Source organism: Nyctereutes procyonoides, unplaced genomic scaffold (genome assembly GCF_905146905.1).
Source record: "Nyctereutes procyonoides isolate TBG_1078 unplaced genomic scaffold, NYPRO_anot_genome, whole genome shotgun sequence".
Lineage (NCBI taxonomy): Eukaryota > Metazoa > Chordata > Mammalia > Carnivora > Canidae > Nyctereutes > Nyctereutes procyonoides.
This window is the reverse complement of record NW_026575022.1, coordinates 780,662-802,465: the sequence shown is the minus strand read 5'-3', so window position 1 is coordinate 802,465 and position 21,804 is coordinate 780,662. Positions and strand designations below refer to the sequence as shown.

The 21,804-nt window shown below is 42.9% G+C and overlaps 1 protein-coding gene across 1 annotated transcript in view; it reads right to left on the bottom strand.

Moving 5' to 3' along the window:
* Positions 1-21,307, bottom strand: part of EPHA3 (EPH receptor A3) — a 321,670-nt gene extending 300,363 nt beyond the window's left edge. The window contains exons 1-2 of the mRNA XM_055342322.1: positions 21,125-21,307; positions 3,371-3,435 (exon numbers count right to left, since the gene is read on the bottom strand). Coding sequence (XP_055198297.1) covers positions 3,371-3,435; positions 21,125-21,212 — 153 coding nt within the window. The 5' untranslated portion in view covers positions 21,213-21,307. The remainder of the gene's footprint in view (positions 1-3,370; positions 3,436-21,124) is intronic.
* Positions 21,308-21,804: the final 497 nt, after the last annotated feature.

Here is a 21,804-nt window from a genome sequence, read left to right as displayed (position 1 = left end):
ATAATCATTAAAAAAAAAAGAATTCATATTGCAAAAGATTTGGGATTTGTATGGGAATAGGGTTGAGGCTTAGAGAAGTTGCCAACAGTCTTCCAGCCTCTTTCCAGTGACCACAGTTCCTGAGGGAGTGACATTACTCATCCCCCAAGCAAAGGTTTCACAGCCTGGGCACTGTCATTTTGGACCAGATAATTCTTCGTTGTGGGAGGCTGCCCTGTTCCTTCAAGATGTTTAGCAGCACCCTGACCTTGTATGCCTTACCAGTCGTGACAACCAACAATATGCCTGACATTTTTCAAATATTTCCATGGGGCAAAATCAAAATCGCCTTCCTACCTAACCCACCACCCCCATTGCACTGAAAATCATTGCCCTAAATCAAAAGAGTAGGATTTTCCCTGCTATTTCCAACAACATGCATGAAACTTAATGGCATTATGCTACATGAAATAAGCCAGAGAAAGATAAATATCGTAAGATATAACTATTTTGTGGAATAAATAAACAAACAAACAAAAAACCTAGTCAAACCCACAGAAACAGCATTTTCTGGGGCTGGAAGGTAGGAGAAATAGGAAGAAAGGAAGAAGTAGGTAAAAGACTATAAACTTTCACTATAAGATGAGTAAGCTCTGGGGATCTAATGTAAAACCCGGTGAATATAGTTAATAACACAGTACTGGGTAATGGAAATATCCTAAGAGAGTAGAATTTAAATATCTTCTCTCTCACAAACACATACACAAAGCAGGATTCTCAGTCATCCAATATGTTATAACACTGTTACTACAATTTTACCCCACAGTTTACATTTATATTTTAGTTAACTTACAAACAGATGCACTTCTTTAATTAGGATTAGTCAATTAAAACACTAACAAGTTCAATATTATTTCCAGCTATTACGTGACATTTTTTAATGGAATATCACAATATTTTTAACTGTTTCCTTTAAAAGGGAAACTATTTCCTTAAAAATAAAACAATCACAAAATTAATCCATTTTTTGTCATACTGAAAATGGCAACGGTTAGGCAATAAAAATAATTAATTAAATCTAAAAGCATCAACAACCGTAAAAGCAAGGATATTAAATCCCAAACCTTAATTGACTGCACAGTGCTTTTACTCAAGAATTTCATCAGTTTCTGAGGAAGAAATGAATATTAATCTAACATTTTCCAAACTAGTGCTTCTTATTTCCTCACGGACATTATGGTTAACACAATATAGGGATACGATTTAAAGCAAAAACACACCACATAGCGCCACAGGACAATAATTTGCCTCTCTACCCTGGTCTGCAAGTTTTACTGATAACTCAGAAAACTTGGTCAGCTGTGTTAGGCTATTTATGCCGCAGAAAGAGGAGAGACAGGGCTACAAGGAGATGCACCAGGATAGCAAAGAAGAGGAAGCCAAGCTCCTGAGGCTGGCTCTCTGAGGCAACAAAAAGCCAAAGGAGAAACTGAAAACTGTTTGCTGGTAAAACCGTAAGAACTTGTAGACAAGATGAGGCAGGAAATTGGCCAAGAGATGGAAAAAGCCAAGAGGTGGATTGTCCTCAGTGGTGTCTCTTAAATGTAATGTGCTCAGGAATCACCTGGGGGCCATGGTAAGATGCAGATTCTGATACCGAAAGGCTGGGGCAGGTCCTGAGAGTCTGCATATCCAAGGATCTCTGGGGGACTAATACTGCAGGTTGGTGCAGGTACCGCACCTCATGTAGTAGAGTTCTGGAACATTCCTCCTCATCCCCAACTTGTGTCGGGATGCAGAAGTGTCAACTTTGTTCCACCACAAAATCTACAAGACTAACATGGTAAGATGAATTCATTTATGCAGTATTCTCCCCAGATTCCTTAATATATAGAAATTTGTTTTCTTTACACCTTCTTCAAAGGAAATCATGAAATAGACTGCTGCTTTGAAAGACAAGCTAATTTCTTATTGATTTTTTTCAAAGCATTTACTAGTATCTATTCGTAAAATGTCACTGTGGTTTTTGCTTTTCATATATCCTGAGGCAGCCAGTTTCTATAGTAGATGATCTGACGGCGTAATGAAAAACTCTAATTTCTAAAATCAGAATTAAAATTAGTCTTGACTTTAGGATGATTAGTTTTAAATGAGTTTTCCAGCTCAATCTGGAGTTTTGATTCACTCTTTATGACTACCCAGGATGTGCTTTTATCCTAATCACTTGATTCCTTTTACACCTATGGGAAAACCAAACCCTGGCTTACTTCATACTCTCCTCTCCAAAGCAACTAACCAAGTCCTGATTATGTGATAGGTTTTGGCATTGTGTCAATGTCAAGGTGTACCAGGAAGAGAAACAGATTTAAGGATGACAGATAGATGAAGTATCCCTGATGTAAAACATCCGCTGGTGAAGAAGAAGCTGGTAGTACCGTAAAAATCAGTATGTTTAGGCACAAAAATCTAAAGACTGAAAACCAAAATGAAGTGGAAGTAACTATAACCTCTTTGAAAAGAGGACGAGAATATGAGAAAAAGAATACACAAATTTGTTCCTATCCTAAGTGTTTCAAAGTGGCATTTTGCATTTTCCACGGGCTATACTTGGAAACAAGGGATATTTAGGCACTTATTACACAGTTTTGTAAGAACAAGAATTTTCCAAATGAGGAGAATTTTTCAGAAAAAAAAAAAAAGAAAGAAAAGAAACTTTATCATGCAAAGTCTTATCAGAAACATTAGGGTCACAAAAATACCGCACACTTTAACAATCTGTGTCTGGCTTGGTAAAGTATGAAAGACATAAAAAGACTTTAAAATTTAAAGGTAGTCAAATTTTTTTAAAATAAAATTCCCTAGTCTTAAGCTGATCTAGCCATGCTGCAGACATTTTAAGTGAAGAAATTAAGGCATTGGGAACAAATTAAGAAATAAAGACAAAGAAATCAACAGTTTATACAGTTGCCAAATACACCCTACTTGGAATGACCATCAAGGCTGCCTTTGAGACCACAACCCTGCAGTCCCCAAATACACACTTTCAATGTTACTTGAATTTGAAATGTCTTTTCAATGCATCTCTTTTGATCACATAAAAAAAAAAAAAGGTTAGATGACCATCTACATGATTCCAGTAATAATTAAAAGGCTTAATTAGTGCCATCAAGCAACTGATAAATTCAAAAGAAAAATTAGAACTTCAAAATTTTCAATAGTTCCATTGAACACAAATATCTGGCTCTTAATCCATGGCCAGGATGTACTGATCAACATAACATGTCACCAAGAGTACAAGTGTTCATTTTAGAGAACAGACCAGTAATTCCTTCTGTTCCCTACGAGACAATGGACAGAATCACATTTCCCTTCAATAGTTTACCAAACTCACCCCGTGTGACGGGTAAGAGATCCAGCCCAGCTCCCCTTGAATTGTTTTTGAATCCAGCAGATTGACTAAAAAAAAAAAAAAAACACAAATACACAAATGCAGTTAAGAGAAATAAATCACTTCTATTTGCCTCTGTCAAGTTAACATTGTCTGTTGTTAATGCAACAATATCATCATGTTCAAAACACAGGACTCTTTATTATCATGATAGGAGCATGAGAGTAAAAGGAGGAAATGGTGAAGGGAAAGCAATCCTGGGGAAAGTTAAGGAACCAAAGTTTCTCTGGCTTCCTTAACTGTGCTTGTTTATAATGATAGATCAATATTCAAAACGCTGAGAATAATTTTTGACAAAATGATTATAAGCTTAAAGAAGAAATAGTAAAAAGGCAAACAAGAAATATTAATGCTAACGTGATATCAAAATAACTTCAAAGATGATTAAATTTGCAAATTTACATATGGTTTCACTATGAAAGGGCTTCTTAAATACGCTTCCATAGCGAACCATTATTTCTGTTTGTGTCTGTCAGGACATCTTTATATTGTCTGTATCCAGCATGACTATTTTTTAATACCACATAAATTGTCTACTTATGTGTAACTAACAATTTCAGGAGAAACCAAAACAAAACCCTGTTTTACAAAAATCTCTGGAATAAGCTTTAGTTATTTAAAGAGAGTGTTGTTACCCAAAAGCTTTAATGATTTTACTCAGAACTTTGCACTAGTTATTAAAAAGTCTGCTGAATATTAGATATAACATGCATGTGGTGGCATTTTGAATATAGTATTTAAAAAAAAACAAATCACTTTTTTTTAACACAGAGGGTATTCATTTGTAATGGATTAGAAATTAAAATATAAAAATATTCTTCAAGCTTAATTAATAATAAAAGGCTCACTTTGATTGTTGATCCATTAAACAGTGGAAACTATGGTTTTTCCTCATCCTTCATCTAAATCGGAAAGCAATCCCACAACTGACTAGTGGAGGAAGTGTCCACGAAATAACCATGTATTATTAACACAGACCAGAGCAGGTGAGTCAATAAATACAATCAGAAATCATTGCCAGTCTCCATATACACAAAAATCAAAATACAATGTTAATACATGCACTGCATAAACAGGCCCATGTGGTGTTGATAAAGTATTCCTGAGACATAAAAAAGTACCACCTTATAATCACCCCAAAACAAGAAGCATAAATTTAATAAAGTGTTAAGTAAAAGAAATAATATATTTGACAGTTGTTAGAATTTTCGAGCGCTGCTTTTTAAAGGAAGATATTTGGCGATCTAGATGAGTATGTAAAAATCCTCCTGATTGGGACGCCTGGGTGCCTCAGTGGTTGGGCATCTGCCTTTGGCTCAGGGCGTGATCCTGGGGTCCTGAGATTGAGTCCCACATCGGGCTCCCTGCATGGAGCCTGCTTCTCCTTCTGTCTGTGTCTCTTGCCTCTCTCTCTGTGTCTCTCATGAATAAATAAATAAAATCTTTTTTTTAAAAAAAAATCCTCCTGATTATTAAGTTAGAAGTCATAAAATTTTCAAAGTTAGAATCTCTAAGTTTTGCTAATAAAAGAAAAGCACATAAACTTAATTACACTGGAATTCCTTAATGATTGAAGATTTTTTTCCTCACAATAAATTAATCCCAATGAGAAGTAATTATATTTAGATAAGAGAAGAAGACAGTTGCTGCATGGATTACACAGTGCAATTTCCATAATGGTATTATTTCCCAGGATATCAGTTTGGAAATGAACAGTATGCTTAATTGTATTGAAATTATCTGTCAAAAGTGATTTTTTAAAACCCTCTATCAATTAATCAATGTTACAGATAATATTTCAGATTAATCAATCTTAGAGAATTTTTGGAAACATGAGAATACATCTTCACCTTCAGATGAAGGTATCTTACACATATTCATTCTGATAGATATGGTCCATTGATGAAGGCTGGTTGGATGGCTCTATCCGTCATGAGTTGATTTCTCTGAGTTTTACATAGGATTTGCAGGAGTTTACAAAGCCAGTATTCATAAATCATTACATCAGGGTCACAATGCCTTTAGGTTCTAAATGGTTCGATGCATTTGTGTATGTGTGATAACTGAATACGATGACCACGTGTCACTCAACATGCTAAGACAAATGGCTGATTTAATTTCAATACTAGTAACCAGAGGAAAAAACTGTTTGAGACCAAGAGGATATGAATATTGTCTCCATTTAATAAATGACTCGTTGGGATGTAGGATGTTAACTAAAGAACTAAATACCCTTAAGTTTTTTCTGATGATAATGAGGGGAAAAAGGACTGGACTAATCACATCAGCATTTGGTGTCTACTCAAAGGAAAAGAGCTAAGCCAAAGAGAATCATATCCCACTGTCGATTAAAATAAGTGTAATAGATTAATTAAATTCCATTTACTCAGCAATGGAATTTTTAGTGCACTCCATTTAGCACGAATGAGGAAAACACAATAGCGTCTTTACTCATGATTCTGATCCTGCTGTCTGTTGAACATAACTACATCTGCCCTGGTTACCTCCCAATACTGCGGCGGTGATCAAATAATATAAGTGCATTTAAAGCCACCGTAAGTTCATAACACGCTATGCAGACTCAGTGTTCTTGTACGATCAATACCTTAACTAACAACCACACCATTCGGGTTTCTGAATTATATTTAAAATCTCCCATGAATATAGAACCTAACAGAATAGGATAGCAACATCTAAACACTTTTTTAAAGCAATTATTTTGAGTTTATATGGTGCCTTTTCTTTACAACACAGAATCTAAGAATACGAGCCACTTTAGAGTGAATGATTGCTAAACCAGGACTTCCCAGGATATAACCTCAAGTCTCCTGTGATCGGCTGTGCAGCAGTCTGAGCGTAGAATAATGGAAATAAGAAAAAGAGAAAGCTCATGGAATTTGAAAGTCAACGTGTTGCGAGTGATTTCTCTAGACACATCGACAAAATCCAACACTGCAATACAACATATTGAATCTGACACCGAATCACTCAAGAACTGGGGTTAGTAACGCTTTTCTCTCCTGAAATAGAGGCCGACCTGATTACTATCGTGGTCCTTCAGTGACGCCACCACACAAACGTCAGGGCACATATTTTGCTTTTTAAAGTTTCAATAGATCGAGTTAATATTGTACTTCGTAGACTAAAACTTATATGATTTTTTTTAGATTATTAATGAAGTCAACTATAACTTGCGTGCAGATGCGTCTTCCCATAAACTCTGTTAAGTTCTACAGGCATTTCGTCTCCTGGAAATATTAGTCTACGATAATTTCTCCATCCCGTTAGCCCTAAAATCATTATGTAAAAGTCAAAGAAATAATTCTCTAGGGGATCCCCGGGTGGCTCAGCAGTTTAGCGCCTGCCTTTGGCCCAGGGTGTGATCCTGGAGGCCCGGGATCAAGTCCCACGTCGGGCTCCTGGCATGGAGCCTGCTTCTCCCTCTGCCTGTGTCTCTGCCTCTCTCTCTCTCTCTATGTCTCTCATGAATAAATAAATAAAACCTTTAAAAAATAATAATAATTCTCTAGTGGTGGTGGTTCTGTGAAAAAAAATCTCTCTTGAAACATGGCATTTTAATAGCTTATTTCCGTGATATACACAGATTTCTGGGTAAGAGGCAAGCTACCAACTTATTCTTTCTTACTCGCTTTTCCTCCTGAGCAATGATCTTGAATTCACGCCTATACAGGTCGTAGTCATAGGAGGAACCGTAATCAGCCGCCCCCTCTCCATCTTTGCCAAGAGCAGGGGCATCTCCTTGGCCTCCAACACCTCGCCTCGCAGGGAGATGTCTGTGTTTTAGTGACTAGAGGTGTTCAAGGAAATAACAGGAACACAGGCCAAAATTCTGCTTGAAACCCGGGCACTTCAGTAAATGGAAACCCTGTGCTATTTCTGCTGTGTTAAAGCTTCCTCTTTTTTTCTCCTTCCGAAACTGAGAAACATAAAGGTCATCTAATATCATCCTATTACAGAGAAAACCATGAATGAGCCCCGATGGCCCACCGCAACGTTCCCCGAGCGCCTAGGAGAGCGCCTCCGTTTCTGTGGATTGTCATACTACGAACCATTCGGACAAGCGAAACGTGTTCCCCAAAATGTAAAAGTTTCATGTTAACATTGTAGTTTTTTGACATATTTTGCTTTTTTAAAGCGTTCCGGGAAGAACAGCCCTTGTTCATTTCTAAGTCAGGAAGGCTTTTCTGACAGATTAAAAAGTGAAAAATGAAAAGATGTTAACATGATTATAAAAATAATCACTAAGGCAAACAGGTACGCCAGCCTCGGTATACACATTTTGCCTTCACACCATAGATCGAGGCTGCCTTGGAATGGATTTTTTTTTAATCATAAAATCTTAATTATCAGCCTTCAACTACTAAATGAAAGCTACCTGTTCATACAGGGATTATTGAATGATGGCTATGAAGCTGAAACAGAAGAAGCACAGTTGGCTCAATAGAACATTCTACCACAACATTTCTTTGAGAAATAAAGTATTCCTGGAAGCCCTTGGTTAAATTTGGTTCAAAATTTTAACATCGAGAATAAAAAGCATCGAGACAGAATTTAATTTCGATCTAAAGACTTTCTCTGGACATCTCTATGCCACAAACCGTGTTTTGTGTTTTTTTTGTTTATTTTTTGTTTTTGTTTTTGTTTTTGTTTTTGTTTTAATTTCAGAAGATACCCATGGCAGAATAAATTGATTTAAATTTCTGGGAAAGTAAAATCAAGGTATAGCTTTGACTCTATCATATTCTGGAGGACAACTTCATCTGGACTTTATGTCACACACCATGACCGGTGTCTACAGACAAACACATACGCACATACAAACTCCTCAAGATATAAATATGGGTCTCAGTAAAGGTCCACGAAGGATCCAATGAGCGGCCACATGCTTATCAGTTTAATTCAAAACTTTCCACCTTAGAAGTATGGTGTCAAGGAAAACAAAGTATTAGTGCTGGTGATAGAAAACTTTTAACGTGTCACTGCAGGAGAAAGTAGAATTCAGAAAAACCTCAATGTGATTTTTCTCGGTAGTGTGGAAAAGCTGCTATTTGGGGATGGTTCTTTTTTGATATATGATCGTGTCTGTTTCTCATATATTCTTACACATGAGTATGCACCTACTCACAATTTACAATGGACATAGATCTGTGCTTACTAAGAAGAGCTATTTCTGAATGTTGAGTACTTTTTTTTTTCTATAAGGATTGTATTTATTTATTCATGAGAAACACACACACACACAGAGAGAGAGAGAGAGAGAGAGGCAGAGACACAGGCAGAGGGAAAAGCAAACTCCATGCAGGGAGCCTGACGCAGAACTCAATCCCAGGACTCCAGGATCACACCCTGGGCCAAAGGCAGACGCTCAACCACTGAGCCACCCAGGATCTCCTGTTCAGTACTTTCAAAGGTGCTTTGTGCTTGTATATGCTTACTTATGCATCCATTCCAATTATTTTTAAAGTTTTCTAGATATAGGCAGGAAAATAATTGGGATTATAATCATGCTACCACATGACATTAGACAAATCACTTAATCTTCTCTCCCTTGTTTTTAACTTATTAACTTTTATATTTTTTAAAAAATCTCTATATCCCAGGTGCTCTTTTCTGGGAAGTTAATTGCACCCTCCTCTGAAGAGTCATATTGCATTTTTCTTAATTTTTATATCTACGTGAAAACACAAAATCTTTATATAAATATTCATTCTGTGGTCACCTGTTCTACCTAAGTTGTCTTCAAGGGCAGAAAGTATACCCTTCCCTAAGACTTCTTTTCCAAAGTCCAATATGTAACTAATATTCCGGTGTGCACTGTTTGATAAATAAATAAATACAAACAACAAAATATAATATGGAACATAAGGGGTTTTTAAAAACATTTTTCTTGATTAATTTTAATGGCTTTTAGAATTGTGGCTTTGAAATCAAATTTGAGTTTCTAAGTTGTCACTATTAGGTTAGAGTAGTAAACCCACTGCTAACATGGGCAAACATAAGATAACCTTCATTAGTTTCCAAAGGATCACCTTTGGAAAGGGAGATTTAGAAGAATACAACTAATCTTACATACCTTTTAGGTTTTTTTTTTCTTTTCTAATTCTATATAGATTTTTAAAGGATATTAAACATTTGGGATAATTTTGGACATTGCTTGTAAGGAAAGATGAGAAAAAAAGTCCTAAAAAAAAGAAAAGAGAAAAGAAATGGGTTTATTCAACATGCAAATGTTTAAGGAAATCTGTTCATTCAGATGAAATCATATAATTATGACTAAAAATCATTTTTCAAAAAACAAAGACTATCAAACCATTAAAATTTCAGATCAGAAATGTTAAGAATACCACAATAAAATCTGATTTTATCTTTTTTGAATTATCTAATGTAAATGAGCATTAACTTACCTATGGTAAACCAGATCATAAAAGTAAACCAAGGGAAAAACACTATTCCCTTTTATGCTGCTTCTTTAAAAACATTTTCAATATTTAGGAATAGCTATATTTGATGGAGTTTATATACCTAATAAAAGAATAACAACCTGATTTAATTTCTATTTATAATTTCTATGATTATACCAGTTATTTACATTCAGTTAAAATGCAAAACCAACCCTAAATAGTTCTGACATGTGAAAGGGGGAAAAAAATCACAATTTGTACATAACTCTAGCTTTATCCCATCTTTGAATATTATAGGTAGATTAAGGGATCCAGGTGGGGAAAATTTGTAAAATTAGATACTGACAAATAACTTAAAAATGGTTATTTTTATTTTTCCTCATCACCAATTTGTAATCCCAGGAAACAGAGTTGTATAACATGTTGATTCTAAAAGGCATACATTCATTCATAAGATTCTGCCCACGGTGTGGGGATAGTTCTGATCTGCACAACGACAATACTATTGGTGACACAGACACACACACATATAGACACACGGTGCTGCAAACTGGCTTCCCAGCGTAACTTCTCCTTAGTGTGAAGACTACCATTACACGCAATAAATAAATACATCTTTCCAAAACCTACAGATTTGTATTAATTGCTAAATTAGGTTTGAAAATCAGGAAATCAATACATGTTAACTACTAACAAGCTGTTCTCTGTTGCCTTTAGTCACCCTGAGGTAGATAGAGAACATCTAAAAAAAAAAAAAATTCATACTGATTGGAAGCCAACCAACTTGATCATTGACAAAAAGTCAATTTTAAAGCCTTGTATTTTCATCAAGGGAGGGAAGGGAAGGGGGGTAAAGGGCAGGTTATTACTCTTTACGGGGCCTGTAGAATCTGTTCATCTATCTTTATTATTTGGAAGAAGATAAACTAGCGTCACCTTAATGAACATATAGGAAATTCAAGATGAAACCATTTGAATATTGATATTGATTAATGAGCAATGAAATTAACTCGCTTATCTCTTCTTTGCTCCTGTACCTTTTGAGACATTCTATGTACTTGGTCAAGTTGTTTTTTTTTTTTTTTTTTAAAGATTCATTTATTTATTCATGAGAGACAGAGGCAGAGACACAGGCAGAGGGAGAAGCAGGCTCCCTGTGGGGGAGCCCAATGTGGGGTTCCATCCCAGGACCCCAGGGTCATGACCTGAGCCAAAGGCAGATGCCCAATCCCTGAGCCCCCCAAGTGCCCCATTAGTCAAGATTTTTGTTTTAAAACAAGAGGCAAGTAGTTTGGAGACTTTAAAGTTAAGTTTACATTTTCCTGAATGAGAGAGCTCCGCAAACTCAAAGATAAATTTAAAAAAAATTAAAAATAGCAAAGATAGTTGTTGACTCTCATTATCCAGAAGCAAGAAAAAAAAAAAAAAAAGATTTGTTCCTAAGCCTTTACTTTTGCTTCTGGCAAAATGTGGCAATAGATTGAGTGGCTGAATCATTGTTGGAAACATAAGGGATCACACATTAGTTTGTTTTTTTTTTTGTTTTTTTGTTTTTTGGGGTTTTTTTTTTTTTTTTGGTACATTACAGTGAAGAAAGCAAGATACTAAAAGCAGCTTCCTGATTTGAAAGACTAATGTCATCAATATGCTGTTTTTGCTCTTTGCCAGGTTAACAGAATTTATTGCAGCAATTAATGTAAAACATATGCGCTGAAGTACCCACATGAAAAATATAATTGCCCCCAACTTAATTTGCTACCTTTCAAAACCCTGTTTTAGCTACCTTTTCTCAATGCCTCCACTTAAATAGAGTACAAGTGTTTTTATGAAAGAGCAGATAAATCATTGTAATTTATTTTCTCATCTTAAGTAATTTATAAATTATCTCTGAAATAGGGAAAAGTTTCCACAGGGAATAAAAGGTAGACTTTTTAGGCCACGTTCTGTTTTCCCCGGTGCTGATTTCTTTAACAATTCCAATAGTTAATTCCCACTCTGTTTTCATTACATAAAACTTCAAATAGTGATATTTGCATTATACTGACAGTTGCATCACAATCGGTGTATGGGATTCCTGACCAAAAAAAAAAAAAAAAAAAAAAAACCTTCTTTCCAGCTCGAGGCAGGGACTGTGTGAGTGTCAGGGAGGAAAGACGGAGGTAAGACTGTGTGAAGAACAGGACGCACAGACATTTTCTCCTATTCCCTGAATTATTTTCTTGGTGCGTCCCCCACCCATGCAGATAATCATCAAACCTTAGAGGAGTGCATGAACCTGCGCAGTTTCTAAGTACTCTTTTTTTTTTAATTTTTATTTATTTATGATAGTCACAGAGAGAGAGAGAGAGAGGCAGAGACATAGGCAGAGGGAGAAGCAGGCTCCATGCACCGGGAGCCCGACGTGGGACTCGATCCCGGGTCTCCAGGATCGCGCCCTGGGCCAAAGGCAGGCGCCAGACCGCTGCGCCACCCAGGGATCCCTCTAAGTACTCGTTGAAGCAGTTTTTTAAGTACTCGGAAGCACGGTTTCCTTCCCGTTACTCTGGGTATTTCTAGGTTATTCTTGTAAAGTCCCAGGACAAATTAGCCAGTCAGTAGGAGCAAGGCCCCAAACCGGTGCTTCCCGCCACTCCTGGGCACCGGTGACCCTGAGCGGACTCGGGGCTGGAATCAAGGCCAAGAGGGGAGGACCTGGCTCGGTTGCCGCTGCACCGTCCGTGCTCTCCTCGGTTTCTCCCGGAGACCGCGGAGGGGCCGGGCCGTGGTTCCCGCCGCGGGCTGCAGGCAGGACGGGCCCGCGCCCAGCGAGCGAGCGCGACGCGGGGGCTCTGCAGCAGGGCGGCTCCGCGCACCGCGTCCGGCCGCCTCAGCCCCCGAGTCCCCGGGACCCAGCAACCCGCCTTCCCGGGAAGTGCCCAAGGCCCAGCGCAAGCTCGAGGCGGCGAAGCGCAGGAGCCTGTGGCCCCCGGGGGGGCTCCGGGCGGCCTCGGAACCGGGCGGGGGGCGCCTCTCTCTATTCTAAGCGACTGAACGGCCAAAGGAGAGGCGTCCGGAAGAGCCGCCAACAGCCACGGGGCGCGGCGGCAGGGCGGGCGGGCGGGCGGGCGGGCGGGAGGGCGGGCCCTGGCGGGGTCCCCGCACAGCAGCTGGCGGCGCCGGCCCCCGACACCGCGGGGGCTCCGGAGGCGGCAGGACGGGCCCGCGGCACCTGCCGGGCCTGGCTCCGAGGTGCCGCGCGCAAGGCCGGGCTGAGGGCGCTGGGGGTGCGGGCGCCCCAACATCCCGGGCCCAGCCTCCTGCCGGAGTCAGGGCCCACCTGGCCGAGCGAGGGCTCCGGACCCAGCTCGCGGTGCGGAGGACCCAGGTGTGGCGGCGGACCCAGGTGGGGAGGCGGGACCAGGTGGGCAGGCGGATCAGGCGGGGAGGCGGGGCCAGGTGGGGAGGCGGGCCCAGGTGAGCAGGAGGATCAGGCGGGGAGGCGGGCCCAGGTGGGCAGGCGGATCAGGTGGGGAGGCGGGGCCAGGCGGGGAGGCGGGCCCAGGTGAGCAGGAGGATCAGGTGGGGAGGCGGGGCCAGGCGCGGAGGCGGGCCCAGGTGAGCAGGAGGATCAGGTGGAGAGGCGGCCCCAGGCGGGGAGGCGGGCCCAGGTGAGCAGGAGGATCAGGTGGGGAGGCGGGGCCAGGCGCGGAGGCGGGCCCAGGTGAGCAGGAGGATCAGGCGGGGAGGCGGGGCCAGGTGGGGAGGCGGAGCCAGGTGGGCAGGCGGATCAGGCGGGGAGGCGGGGCCAGGTGGGGAGGCGGAGCCAGGTGGGCAGGCGGATCAGGCGGGGAGGCGGGGCCAGGTGGGGAGGCGGAGCCAGGTGGGCAGGCGGATCAGGCGGGGAGGCGGGGCCAGGTGGGGAGGCGGGCCCAGGTGAGCAGGAGGATCAGGCGGGGAGGCGGGCCCAGGTGGGCAGGCGGGCCCAGGTGAGCAGGAGGATCAGGTGGGGAGGCGGGGCCAGGTGGGCAGGAGGATCAGGTGGGGAGGCGGGGCCAGGCGCGGAGGCGGGCCCAGGTGAGCAGGAGGATCAGGCGGGGAGGCGGGGCCAGGTGGGCAGGGGGTCTCCGCCCCTCGGCGCCCGCGGCTCGGCGGCAGCTGGCAGAGGGCGCACGTCGCCCGCGCCCCGGGTCCAGCCGGCGCCGGGTTGGGAGCCGCCCCGCGCCGCTGGCTGCGCCCTCCGCCGGCTGACAGCGCCCGGCCCGCCCGGCGGGAGGCGGCGGCGGCGGCGGCGGGGGCTCGGCTGCGGGAGGCCGGGGGCGCAGACCGGAGAGGAGCCTTCCCCCGCCGCCCTTCCGCGGGAGCGGGAGCCGGAGCCGGAGCCGGTGCGGCCCGCGAGGCCGCGGGCGGTGCAGGTGCGGGGGCGCTGCCAGGGGCGCCCCGAGTCCTGAGGGCGCGTCCGGCGTCCCCGGGACCGCGCGGCAGGCGGGGGTCGCGAGGGAAGGGGCCGCGCCGCCCCGCCCCGCCCCGCCCCGGCCCGGCCCGGCCCGCGTGGGATCCTGCGCGGCGACGGGCGGGGCCGGGACCCGGAGGGAGGGGCCTGCGGGCGGGCGGTCCCCGCTGAGACCGTCTCTGCTGCCGAAGAACCGGGGCAGTGCGCGCTGGGGAGGGAGCGGCCACGCAGACCCCCCCCCCTCTTTTTCTTCAGGGGCAGGTGCTCAGGGCTTTAATGAAAATGGATTAGCCACATGTTCGAAGTGATGAATATTTTCTCCTGAAGCAAAGTATCTAGCATTAACGTTGGTTTTGGGGCCTTTGCACATCTCCCTCCACCTTTCTAATGAACTTTTTACTCTTTCCACTTCCAAAGTCTTTGTTTCCTTTGTAAACGACCACCCTTCTGTATTTCAAAGAAAGCCGAGAGGAGGCAAAGCGAAATCTGCCGACTTCCCTACTTTTCCAGGAGAGAACTTCCTGCCAGGGCCAGTGTTCGAACTACCTGGTACCAGGCCGCTTGTAGCAGACCCAGAGGGCAAAATGAAGGGGGGCTTATGCCCCCACGCCCTGATTCCCACCGGGAGTGTCTTCCCAGCGTGATTTGTGGCTTGAAAACCCTTTGCATTTCATAAAAGTTGCATTTCATAAAAGTTACGACGTTGCTTTTATTTCTTAAGTCATCAGGGAAGAATTGTCTAAGGTTTCCGATTTTCGAGCAGCAAATTTCAAGTCCTACTTTTGGGAGTACCTGGATGAATGACACAATGAATGTTTCACACCACCAGTCATCCCTTTATTTGAACAATCTGTGGAAAGCTACTTGTCCACTTTGTAAAAGCCCTGCAGTGACCCTCCCTGCTGATAAAATCCAGATCTCTGAAAACAGAACCCAAGAGGGAGGCGGGTGTGGGGGGGGGTGGGGGACACCTGCATCTGTTTTTCTACATCTTTTATCAAACAGGAATTAAAAGAACGAGGTTTATTAAATGTTTTAAAGAAAAAGTGTGTATGTTAGAAAATAAAGTTGAGGATCTTGACAGAAAATGATTTGTGAATCTAGTGTTCTTCCAAGAGATACATATTTTCCTTACATCTAGCATTTATGCCAAACAAAATCATGGGGAATGACTAATAAAATCAAAGGTAACCCACATCATAGATTTCTTGGTGAGTAAATGTCTGTAAAAACTTATCGAGTTTTGATGATTTGTGGAAAGCTTTATTAATATTTTCTTGAAGATTTTATGACTTGGAAAATGTAACTCTCAAGAACAGTTCTTGTTCTTTCCATTTGTGTTGAAGTTAGTAAATCAAATATACTGTGGAAATATGTTTTGCCTTTAAAAATCCTTTGCAGATGTAACTGATTATTTGATATTTAAAGATTGCATATATTTTATTTCAGAAAAATTCCAAAGCTTCAGAAACAATTCTAACATTTAGGGCACTTTATAAAGAAAGTTACTGTGAGAAACTATTACAAGTGGGGTATTAAAGAAAACACACCAAAATCTGAATATTGATATGTGGATAGTATAAAAATGCAATAAAGAATTTTACTAAATTTTTTCTTTAAAGATATTAAGTTTCTTAAGAGTGAAGGTGAAACTACTAAACTGTTTGTATGAGCAAGGCGCAAACCATAATTATATTCAATTTAAAAACTTCACATGAAACTTCCTAACAATGTTAAAAAAAAATGCCTTCAGGTTTTGATTGTGTACAATATTTTGTTTGAAATTTTTTACGTTGATTTTCAGTGCCTTTCATTTTTGCTCCCAATTTCTAGCATTTCATGGAAAGGACAACTTTATGTAAAAACAACCATGATGTAACACGTGGCAATGGTGTATTATTATATGTGGTTTCCCTTTTATAGTTCCAGTTGTTTCTGAGTTATAAATATATCCAATTGACCTTAAGTCTTAAAATAAGCAGAAAAGTGGTATCAACTAGAGTACCAATAATAAAAAAGTATAAAATTGAAAATTAGATACCTGGTTTGTGTTTATAAATCTATTGTTATTGCCATTGCCAGAATATTTATTATTTAATAAAAGAATTTTTAATTGCTCACTTATGACAAGGACTAGAATGGTGTAATATATGAAACATAAGAGTGAGGAGAATGGATATTTTTCCCAATTGAATTATTATCAATATTAGTTGCTGTTGGGAAGATACAGATTCAAAATGAATTAATTTCAGGATAGATTTTGAGAGGTTACGAGAAGTTTCTTTCCGGCACAATCAAAATATTATCGTAGCAATTCAGGTTGTCAGTAAAAGCTTAAACAAATTTGCTGATAATCCTGTTAATGACCTAGGTCAAGTGTTAACTGTTGTGGGTTATAAAATAGTGAAATTAAGGTTTCTCCTACCTTCAGGCAAATAGCAGAGTTATAACTATTGGGGGGTGGGGGTGCTATTAGGGAAGCTATTAAATTACAAAAATGTATAATGCATTCAATTATTTAGTCTAGCGTGATGAAATGCTATTAAGAGCAAATGTAAACCCTCTTCAAAAAAAAAAAAACCTATAAAGATATGACAGCTTAGTCTCTATAAATATTTCAATCACAATGTATTATTAGTTGAGGATAAGTGTTTATATATGAAAAGTGATGCCAATTTATAATAATTTTTAAAAAGAGGAATAATCCATTGTTTAAATGTTTGTCTCCAACATTGGCTTAAATGTCAAAGGAAAGCATACAGTGTTCATTTGCACATTTTACCTTTAAGGTTCAAACAATCACATAGTCGCCTTTAGTACTTGGGAGATTTATGTTCAGTATCATATACTTCATACATGCAGTGTCCCAGCCACTCCAGTAAAAGTCTCCCAAAATAAGTAGTATATAAATAAGCAGATTTAATTTTATTTACTTTTATTTTGAAAACTCTGATTTCCAATGTAAAGAGCTCTATGGGTAATTGTTAATCTGATTTACAAATGCTTTTGGATAGAAAAATGATTTAGTGTTTATGTACTGAGAATAAGCAGTTCATTCTGCCTCAGACTCTTTCAAACGTAGGAAAGTACTTAAAGAGAGTATCCATTGCTAAAAAGATTGATATGTTACTCAAGTTCCTACCTCTTTTCAAAGTTCTTTTCATTTACCATCATTATCATCCATTTGGGATCGGAATAGGGAGCAAATAAATGAACTTTTTAAGGAACACATAGTGTAGCGATCCCACTTTGCCATGAGTAGTTCATTTCCCACTAGAAGTCTTTTATTGGTATATCATGTAAACAGAGACCTGATAAGATTTTTAACAAAGTTCTATGCAGCTTTAATAAAGTTTCTGTTTAAGTATATAGGCCAATTGTTAGTTTAAGTGATCCCAGAAACTACGAATAATCTATTATCATTGAGGAGGCCAGTGATTGAGTGTCACCTGGAATCATTTTCTTGAAAGCATAATAAAAAGTTATTTGTAACTGGGTCAATAAGAGGAAAATTCAGATTGAACTTTTTCTAAGTTTGTTTTTAACTTTTCAATCATAGGCCCATGGGCATTTTAATGCTGATTTTTGGTTATCAAATCTCAAATTTTAAAAAATCACACTAGGGAAAACAACTCAATGGCTTCATTTTGTTCCCTTTTAATTCCATCATGCCTAACTTCATAACAGATTATGAAATAGGTTCTAATAATTTTTACTAAATTTTCCACAGTGTTGAAATAAAATTTTAGCCTCGTATTTTAAATGCAACTTAGTATTTTATATCTCAGTTCTCAAAATCTATATCAGAAAGCTATATTAACCAGATTCATTCTATCAATATTACTTCCACCCAATATATGAATTTTCAGAAGCATTTTACTTTCTATTCAAGTGACGTTGTTAGAATTGCATGAAAAACTTGGCACAATTCCTGGATTTTTCACTTTTCATGTTGTTCAATTCAACTACTAAGATTTAAGCTATTGCATTAATATTTAAAATTTCACTCAAATATTACTCAAGTTAAATCATTCATTTTAAATTTTGTTTTAAAACCTCCGTTCAAGGGACACAGAACATAAAGACTCCTAACACTGGGAAACGAACTAGGGGTGGTGGAGGGGGAGGAGGGCAGGGGGTGGGGGTGGGGGTGAATGGGTGACGGTCACTGAGGGGGACACTTGACGGGATGAGCACTGGGTGTTATTCTGTATGTTGGTAAATTGAACACCAATAAAAATTATTTAAAAAAAAAAAAAAAAACTTCCTTTCAAGACCTCAGGAGGGAAAGGAGACACTACCCATAGGACATGATCTGGAAAGAATAATCCCATGAACAATGGATAAACGTTTATCCAAACAAATTAAATGTAATTTTGCCAGTTTTCTGCAAATATTTCCCTTTCTATATACAACCCTGCCCACATAATAATATATACATTATATACTGAAACATACAGTCTGGCTTAAAAGCAATTTACATTTGATTACTCCTGTTTCATTAAATTAATATTCAGTAGTTTTATGTGAGCATAAATAAGTTTAAAGGGTCTTCTCTTTCTCTTGCAGTATACTGAAAGGTTATGTTTTCCACAAAAAATCTTGACTCTCAGCTCTATCCCTGTGCATTATTATTTCAGTAAAACCCATTATCCAAATAGTTTATAAATATTCCATCTGGAGAAATACAATTTATCATGGCGATAAAGGAATAATATTACTTTACTTGTAGTTATCGTCAATTCTTAAATATCTTTAAAAATAAGATTAAGTAAATAATAATTTCAGCTTACTGATATGTTACTCATTATACAAATGATTACTCTTGCCTCTCATTCAATGAAAAATGATCAACCATTACTTTCAAATAGAGATGTTATTTTGATTTGTAAAAAAAAAGAAAGTCACTTAGAGGTGATTAGATGATTTTCTTGATCCTTATATTTTAGAATTTTTCACTTTCCCAGTGAAAAAAGAGAAACAGAAAAATGTAATGAAATCTGCCAAACTGATAAAGGCAGTCACTAAGGAAAGGACAAAATTAAACTAGTCTATTAGCAATGAAAGTAGGTCACCAGATACGAGAGGCAGTTTTTAGATCTAATTAAGAAGTTTCTAAATATTTTGAGTATTTACGTGTCTTTAAAATAATCCATATCATATACATTGGCTTGCCAATGTACTTTTAGTGACAGAGTATATGGTGACACATTTTGACATCGTTGTTCAGTATCGCTAAATCGCAAAATGAATCGTTCAATGCCATTGTTACCAGTCCAAAATGATCAAGAAGAAATCAAAGCTGTAAGTGTTGCTTTAAAGCAATCAATCATTTAGGGAACTTTGTCTTAAGAGTCAGTCATTGTATTCACAAATCATTAGGAATAGGTGACAAAAGGTATACACGAAAAAGGCAACGTTATCCATCAAATGCACAGTCTTGCAGGAAACATTGGTGTCGTCAAGATCACACTTGCACTTTGATCCACTGAAAAGGGAAGAATGCCCATCAGCAGGAAAATAAATAGCCCAACGTCAGGGAATGCCATTTGCTCCATTCGGACGTTCTTTCTTAATTTGCTGTTCAGTCATTTACCGTGCCTACCCAGGAGCTTGTCACTTTTCATCATATGCGGTCCCTTATTCGTACGTAAGCCCTTAAACAAAGAGAATCCAACCTAAGCTTACTGCGATTCCCGCAAATATCACTCATGTTAATGTGGCATATGCCGCTCATTAGAACCCGCGCCGCAGCGCCAGCCGTCGCCTGGCGGGACACACAGCGCGCGGCGCTGCAGATGCCACATAACCCCCCCCCCCCCGCGTCCACAAACTCGGAGGTCCCCTTCGTCCCTTGCTCAACGCCCGGTCCCAAGGAGGACCAACCTGCCATCACCTGTACCCAGGGATCTGGCGACGAGGGTCCGATTCTCCCTTGAACTTCCCAGAGAGGAGGAAGGGAACACTGCCACGGCCACTTGGCACATTCAACCCGCATCTTGGGTCGTGAAACTGGAGGATTGTCCTTTCTTTTCGGCTTAAAATTGGCAAACGAGGTGATTGCTCGAACTGGTATCAGATCAAAACCACATTTTCGGTCCGGGCCATCCAAAATCCGCTGTCAAGGCTCGGGAGGCGGCGACCCCAAGAGCACGTTCCCGGGCCCCCCGCGGAGGACCTGTCCGGGAAGGTGCGGACGACCCGGCCGGGGAAGGTGCGGAGGACCCGGCCCGGGAAGGTGCGGAGGACCCGGCCCGGGAAGGTGCGGAGGACCCGGCCCGGGAAGGTGCGGAGGACCCGGCCGGGAAGGTGCGGACGACCCGGCCGGGAAGGTGCGGAGGACCCGGCCCGGGAAGGTGCGGAGGACCCGGCCGGGAAGGTGCGGACGACCCGGCCGGGAAGGTGCGGACGACCCGGCCCGGGAAGGTGCGGAGGACCCGCCCGGGAAGGTGCGGAGGACCCGCCCGGGAAGGTGCGGAGGACCCGCCCGGGAAGGTGCGGAGGACCCGCCCGGGAAGGTGCGGACGACCCGCCCGGGAAGGTGCGGACGACCCGCCCGGGAAGGTGCGGACGACCCCGCCCGGGAAGGTGCGGACGACCCGCCCGGGAAGGTGCGGACGACCCGCCCGGGAAGGTGCGGAGGACCCGGCCGGGAAGGTGCGGACGACTCGCCCGGGAAGGTGCGGACGACCCCGCCCGGGAAGGTGCGGACGACCCCGCCCGGGAAGGTGCGGACGACCCGCCCGGGAAGGTGCGGAGGACCCGGCCGGGAAGGTGCGGAGGACCCGCCCGGGAAGGTGCGGAGGACCCGGCCGGGAAGGTGCAGCGGCGCACCTGCTGACCTACCTTCGTTGGGGGGCGGCAGGGTCAGCGCGGCGCGGCAGCCGAGGACGGCGCAGCCGAGCAGGAGGAGGACGCAGGGGTGACAGCCCATGATGCCGGCGCACCGGGCAGCGAGAGGCGCACATCTGCGCGGAGCGCGGCTGCGACGGGGGCGCTGCGACCGCCGCCCGAGCTACCATGCTCGGCTCGCGGCCGCCGGCGGGTCCCCCTCGGAGGCGGGAGGAGCCTGGCGGCGGTCCCCGCGCGGCCGGGCTGCCGGGTCCTAGCGCCGCCGGGGGCGGGGGGCGGGGGGCGGGGCGGGGGGAGGGCCCGGGGGCGGGGGCGGGGCGCGGGGATCCACAAGTGGCGGCGGCGCGGGGCGGCGCGGGGCGGCGCGGGGGACGGGAGCGCGCGCGGGCCCCGGGGAGCCCCTCGGCGTTGCTCGCCGCGCGCAGGAGCCTGCAGGGGCGCGGTGCGGAGCCGGGGCCGCTCGTTCGGACGGACTCGGAGCCGCTCGCGCGGCGGGACGGACCCCGAGCGCTAGTCCCGCGCCGCGTCCCGCCCGACGCTCAGGCGCCGCGGTGAGGCCCCGCCAGGTGCTCTCCGGGCCTCGGAGCACAGGTGGCCCGGGGATTCCGGGCACGGGGCAGGGCTGCACGGTGGGGCCCCGCTGGGAGCGGGGCGCGCCCCAGCCCGGGAGTGCC